The sequence below is a fragment of the Coloeus monedula genome (genome assembly GCF_965178545.1).
Source record: "Coloeus monedula genome assembly, chromosome: 3".
In the NCBI taxonomy this organism is placed as follows: domain Eukaryota; kingdom Metazoa; phylum Chordata; class Aves; order Passeriformes; family Corvidae; genus Coloeus; species Coloeus monedula.
The window spans coordinates 30,383,379-30,390,007 of NC_138783.1; the positions used below are offsets into that span (position 1 = coordinate 30,383,379).

Sequence of the window (6,629 nt, forward strand, 5' to 3'; positions counted from 1 at the left end):
AGCTACAAGTAAAAGCACAAAGATAGTTTAATAGTTCCAGGCTGTGTCTCCAGAAATGAGAAAGATGACCTGTCAATCCTCTGTGTCAACTTTACCTCCTTCATCCACATGATACCAAAAAAAAAAGACAAAACCAGATGCTAGTTTGCAAGACCTTTATTTATATAAATAATATGCACCATATGAAACAAATATACAACACCATGCTCGCAAATTAATGCTTTGCAAAGGACTCTCATTGCTATTCCTGGTCGAAATTTCTCAAGCTGAGAGTGCCTCGGGAGCCTGAAGTTGTAGGAAGCTTGTGATGCACCTGGTTGTGACCTCTCCTAGCAGGAGGAGGCCCTGTAGGAGCAGGGCTCTCTGCTGTCCTCCTGCAGCTGGCCGAGCACCAGAGGAGGTGTTTTGAGGAGCTTCCAGCCTTACCCAGAAAGAGTAACAGGACAGAGCAGAGAACTTGTAGCCATCATGAAGGAAATAGAGCACACCCAGAGTGTGGGACACACTTAGCCTTGTCAAAGCCTCAAGAAGTTAGATTGGAGAGGACAACCCAGCTGTAATTTAGGTGCTGGGAAGGTGGTGGTGAGCAGGCAGGTACTATGAACCCGTTTCTTCAGCTTGTAAAGGCTGTGTCCACCAGATCAGATGCTAATGGGGTCCCCTAATGGAAACAGAGTGATTGCCAGGCAGGAGGATGGCTTGATTTTTGCCCCTACAGAAGATATCTATCTACAGGCTATAGAGCTTTGCTTATGCCAGGATTTTTTTTCTGGCCAGCTCTCAGTACAGTCACCAACTAGACACTGCTGGCCATATTGTGGGCAGTAAAAGACCTGGAGAAACAGAAGGCTGTGGGACTGTAAAGGTGCCTCTAGCAGAGGCAGGTGGCTGGGGAAGGAGCATATTGCACGTCTGGTGTAGGGGGAAATGCTCGGTGGATGGAGAGTACTCCACACAGTGGGAGCTGTGGTGCTCTGCACACAATACACTTACACACACCTGCTGGCTTCAAGTGAGGTTCTCAAGCTGAGCTACCTGGGCTGTCAAGGACTCACTTCAACACTCTCAGCTGAGCTTTCCAACAGCTAGCCAACTTTGCTATTAATACATAGGCTGTACCACTACAGTGGTGATGGTTTTGAACTTCCTACTCACATCCAGAAGGACAAATAAACCATTTCACAAGGAAGGACACAGAACAGCTGAGTGTAGTTCAGCTCTAAGAGCCAAGAGATGTGCTCCCCAAAGCCCTCATAAAATGTGCAGGTCAGTGGAGTGCCAGTGAGAACACAGCCACATAAATAGCTTTGCAGGCCGTCTGCTCCCACCTGGGCAAGGATAAACCCAGAGCTTCACATAGTGGATCACCTGAATTAGCTCTGCAGGGACTGAGGGGGGAAAAATCATTCTCTGGCAATGTCATGCAGTCCTGGCTATTCCCAGTTAGCAATGGATAAGGTGTGAGCCTGGGGAACGTGTCTTCAGAAGATCAGCCTAATTCTCCTTGGAAATAAAAAAAGTAAGGATAGTCTTATCTCTAGACACAGGGCTGGAAGGAGGAGAGATGCAAGGAGGGAAAAAGATAAAGATCTGTCATAAGGGAGAGTTGGAAATCAAAGAACAAGTGTTTGCGAAGTCTTCTGATTGCTGATGACTTTCACTTCAAAGTCCCAGGATTTTAAAGGCATCTCGTAAATCATCTACTTCATACAGTGGCTGCAGGACAAAATATAAATGGTAGGTCAGTTGTCAAGTGAGCAGGAACCTATGAACATGAGGAAGGACTGGCAGGAGATGAGATGAGAGGTGGAAGAAGGGGAAGTGAATGAAAAGAGGAGAGATGAAGAAAGTTGGGGGAAGAGGCATAAATGATGTGGAAGGTGAAGACACACAAATGAATGGAATGGCAGATGGCAGGGATGAGAAGCAAGAGCAGATAGGAATTGTAGTGAGGAAGACAGGAATAAGATGAGGGAAGAGGCACTGGAAGAAGAAGGAGAATTGGCCCTTACCAGGAGGATTCGTCGAAGTTTCCTGGCGAGATGGACAGAGTTTTCATGCAGCCCTTCCCAGCCTTTGAATGTCTGTTCTCTGTTCTCCACAAATGTGTTCCAGCAGTAGAAGTAATCTGTGCAAAGTACAGGGGAGTTACAGGGTGCTCAAGAGGACACTGACCTCTCCTAGGATCACTAAACCATTGCACTGCATCTTTTCCTACCTTCTCCTCCCCTCCTTGGTGTCCCTAAGCCCCCTTAGCTCACCATCATCTCTTTCTTGCCCGCAAAACTCACCTTTGAAGGTCATGATGGCAATTTGTGCCCCTGCCTTGTGCAGGCGCCTCAGCCCCTCGGGCTCTGCCTTGCGGTCCTCGCAGAAGTAGAGGCGGGCCATGAAGATGCGGAGGGTCAGGTTGGGGTAGGAGCGCAGGAAGTTGGCGATGTGCTGGGCGCAGTCGTAGCAGGGGCTCCAGGAGGTGAACCAGGTGATTCGGTAGCAGCGTCCCGGGTCCAGGTCCCAGGCTGCGATGTAGCGCAGGAAGAGCACCTCCACGTGACAGCCCATCTTCGGGAAACGGGGACAGATACGGGCAAGGCGTGAGGTGGGGAGGGAGAAGGGCGTGAGAGGGGCAAGGAGGGAGGTGTGGCGTGGATGGGGTGTGAGGGGAGGAGAAAAACGGTGGGGGTCAGCACACATGGAGAGAAGGCACGGCAGGCACAGGAGGGCACTGATGTGGAGGGATGTACAAACGGGATGAGCAGGACCTAAGCAGGAAGACAGGTCGACTGGTAAAGCAGCAGGCAGTGTGGATGTCTTGCTGGTAACACACTTGGGGGTAGCACAAAGGACAGGTTTAGCCAGAGGCTGCATCCCTCAAACACTGTGCACCAGCACAGCGTCCAGGTGTGCCTGCGTTGCTGTCACAGCCCTCTGTTCCCTGCTGCCCCAGGCAAAGTGGAGCTGCAGGCACCTCAGCATGGATATAAGAGCAGGAGGGCAAGGCATTCCCCGTACCTGGTTGCGCAGGTATCCGAAGTCCAGGGAGCACGAGGTGGCACTGTCCCGGCGCTTTACGACGTAGCAGAGGTAGGTTTCACGGCGGCCCTTGGCCTTGCGCAGGTTCCTGAAGTTGTAGAGGAAGAGTCTCCTTTGCATGAGGATGCTGCAGAAGACAAGAGAGAATTTACATTAGCCCTACCCTGCAGCCAGCAGTTTACCACGTCTTTGTTGAGGGCTCAGAACCAAAAATATCCTCTTCACATCCAAGCCTCTCAGTACGAGAAGAGTGTCGGTAATTTGCATGAAATGTTCTAGGGAAAGGATGCAGACATGACTGTGGGGATGAAGCAGGTGACCTCGTGAGTGGAAACAGTATGTGAATTAATAGTGATTAGTCAAACAGCAACTATGGCTGGGTAGAGTGTGAAAATATCTGAAAATATCCAGAACATGGACACCAATGAGGGAGAAGGATGAAGGCCTGTGAAGATGAGACGGTCTGGAGTTCAGTCATCAAGAGATGTTATTTCTGCTACATGAAACCCTGAAAATCCACTGGGGCAAGGGATTGATCAAATTAGAACCTGTCCAGAGAAGACTGCACTGAATGTATTCCAAGCATTGCTTAAAAGAAAAGCAGAGTTGTAAGTGTGCAGAACTAGGGAACAATGCCATCCACTAGCTGATGGAATATATAACGGGTAGGCATGCTGATACCTCTCCAGGCACAAGCACCATTTCCACAGCAGACAGACATGAAGACTGGCATGGGCCTGCTCCCATGCCCAGGGACCCTCCTGGGAAGAGGCAGCAGGAGCACAGGGCAGGTGTAAGGTGGTCATGAGCCATGTCTAACAGCCTTGCTGCCAAGCGGAGGGACACAGGCAGCTGGGTTCATTGAGGTGAGATACTCACCTCCCCCGCAGCAATGCAAAACAGAAGTGAATAGGTTAAAAATAATCACGTCCTTTGTCACCTTTTCCCACTCTTAGGCTGATGTTCAGCACAAAGATGGGGTAAGTTTAAGAGATACTGAGCTGGGTTTTCCGGAAGGTCTTCAGTGAAGTGTAGAAAAGGGGAATTTGGGTTTGTTAGGAATTTAAATCGGAGAGTCTAGGGATATATATACACCCCTCATGTGTTTGCCAATGTCACCATAAAGCTTGAGCACTGCAGAGCACTTAATGACCAGCTAACAGGCACCCTCTCTGCTCCTCCAGGAGCTTCTGTCCCTTGTGCACCCTCACACAGGTACTCATTCATACAGTCACGCACATCCTCTTGCCTTTTGTTACCCAGTGACATGCTCTGAGGTTGTGTAACACTCCCTACTGCTCCTCACCTGCATCAGACACATTGTCCCTCAGGCACCCTTGCTCCCCTTGTCCCACAGACAGGCAAAAGACTCTTTCCTGTCGTGTCTCCCTCAGCCTGCAGTGCAGAAATACCTGTCCTGCTCACACAGAAAGAGGAAGCACACGCATACTCTGTTATGCCATGCTTTGTACAGACAGGCTCCTGCAGAAGCACATCACATGGGAGCATGTCTTAGAAGAAAGTCCACAGAGAAGACTGCACACACTCAAGAGGGTAAAGCATCCCCACTAAGCATTCCATTCAGCCCAACAACAGTCTGAGGCAGTTCCTGGAGGTCTGTCCCATAAGCACTGCTGTAGTCTGGCTCTGTTGGGCTTGCAGGCTGTATCAAGAGTAGAGCACAAGCTGATCCCACTGCCCTTCGTCACCCCTTTCTCTGGCTGTTCTTGTTGGGTGTGTGTTTCCCATACCCACAGAATGTTCTTCATCATCTTTCTCACACTTAGAGCTGACTCACTTCCTACCACCTTAGAGTCACCCTATTTCCCTGCTTTTGTACAAACACTTACAAATTAACACGTGTATATTCCTAACACACACACACATTGGTCTTCTCACAAAATTATCAACCAGTGGTTCACTGCAGGTTTCTAAGTCTTAGATGTGTTATTGCAGGGATGTGGAGAAGACTGTCCTCTGTAACAGAGGTGCTGGAGAGGGGGCACCTGTTCTGTGGTGGTAGATCCTCAGGTTGTCCAGAAAGGATAACCCAGAAAATTACACAGTTGTGATAGGTCAGAGGCTTGCAAAACTCTTACCTGGGGTGTGCCACAACTGCAGAAAATAGAGCAGAGGCACTGTGCACAATTCAATTGCTTGCTGAAGAAACAAGCCAGGTGAAAAAACAATTACAATTATGTTGATGTCTCTTTAAAACCCATACGGAAAAATACTTTTAATCACATCAAAAACATAAGGGAAAACAGACTTTCCCTTTTTTCTCTCTTTTTTTTTTTGTGTGCGTGTGTGTGTGAAGTTTTGAGCAAAACCATTTGCTCTCAAAATGTTTCTGATTCTTCTTCTAATTGTTCCTTTTCTCACCTCATTCAATTTTTCTCTATTCAATGTTTTTGTCCCTGCAGAGTACCATGTGGATGCAAATAAGAGTGAAGAAACCACAAAAAAATAAAATTATGATCACTTAGATTATTTTTCAGTTTCAGAACAAATTGAAGACAATTTGAATCACAGAAGACATTTGTTCAACTAGAAATGTTCATTAACATCAGATCTTTTTCTCCCTTTCCTCTGGAGTTCACTGTCTCAGGGTTTTTTTTTCCAGGGAGGATTTCAGAATATGGCTGGTGCAAACAGAGTAATGAATGAACAGATGTTGTGGGGAGCAAGGGAGCAGATGTCTAGTTAGGTATAAACTGCTGGATACACATGCAACTCCTATGGCTATAGCATAGCTCCAGGGAAAGCAGCAAGGACATGGGAGTTGTGATCATACCTGGGCACTGAAGAAGCAGCCTGAACAGAGATCTTCTCCTCAAATAAAGACTAATGAAACCAGAGTGAAGCCCCCTGAGTGTGTGCATAGGATGCAATTGTGGAGAGTCATAATAAGCTCACAGAGTAATTGCAGTGCAAGTAGAGGATTGAGGTGCTTTAAGCGGCAGATAGCATCTGACTGTTCATCCTTCTGTTATCCTTTGTTTCTAGAAAAGAAAAACAATGAAAGCAACAAAGAATAGCCACAAGAAAGAAATGACAGAAAGGGAAAGAGTACAGGTGGCAGACAGTCAAAGAGAAAGAACAACAGAGACACAGAGATGCAAGCTGCAAGAGCAGGACAGGCAGGGAGTCAGATCACTGAGTCAGGTGGGGAAAGGGAAAGGGATGGTCAACACCAGAGGGAGAGCAAGTTAATTCTGACAGAAAGACTCTCATCTCTCATATGAGTAAGAAACTAGAGGCACTCATTTTACCTGTCCATGACTCCCAGGGTCTCTCTCAGGTGATGGGATTACAGGGAGGTTATCTTGCAGCCTCTGTCTGTGCAGCCCTCTGACCTGATGTACAGAAATGTGGACTGGCCTGCGTGTCCCCTCCCCATTCACCCCTATCTACTCCCTTCTGGCTTTCATCGGGGTGTGGTTGGGGGAGGAGTTAGAAGGGTCTCTGGAGCTGCAGGAGCTGAGAAGTGTTGAGATGCAAAGGGGCATCAGTTCTGAAAGATGCTCAGCACCCATTGGTCACCACCCCCCACTGCAGTCCCTGTTGGGCCCCCCCCGCCTGCAAAATTATACTGA

At 48.1% G+C, this 6,629-nt stretch overlaps 1 protein-coding gene across 1 annotated transcript; it reads right to left on the reverse strand.

The window, feature by feature from the left end:
• Window positions 1-1,662: 1,662 nt before the first annotated feature.
• Window positions 1,663-6,313, reverse strand: AICDA (activation induced cytidine deaminase; the record flags this gene model as incomplete). The annotated part of the gene is made up of 5 exons (XM_082277789.1): window positions 1,663-1,716; window positions 2,013-2,128; window positions 2,292-2,562; window positions 3,013-3,160; window positions 6,306-6,313. The coding sequence occupies 5 exons, from the start codon at window positions 6,311-6,313 to the stop codon at window positions 1,663-1,665; spliced, it is 597 nt and encodes a 198-aa protein (XP_082133915.1).
• Between the last annotated feature and the right edge of the window lie 316 nt (window positions 6,314-6,629).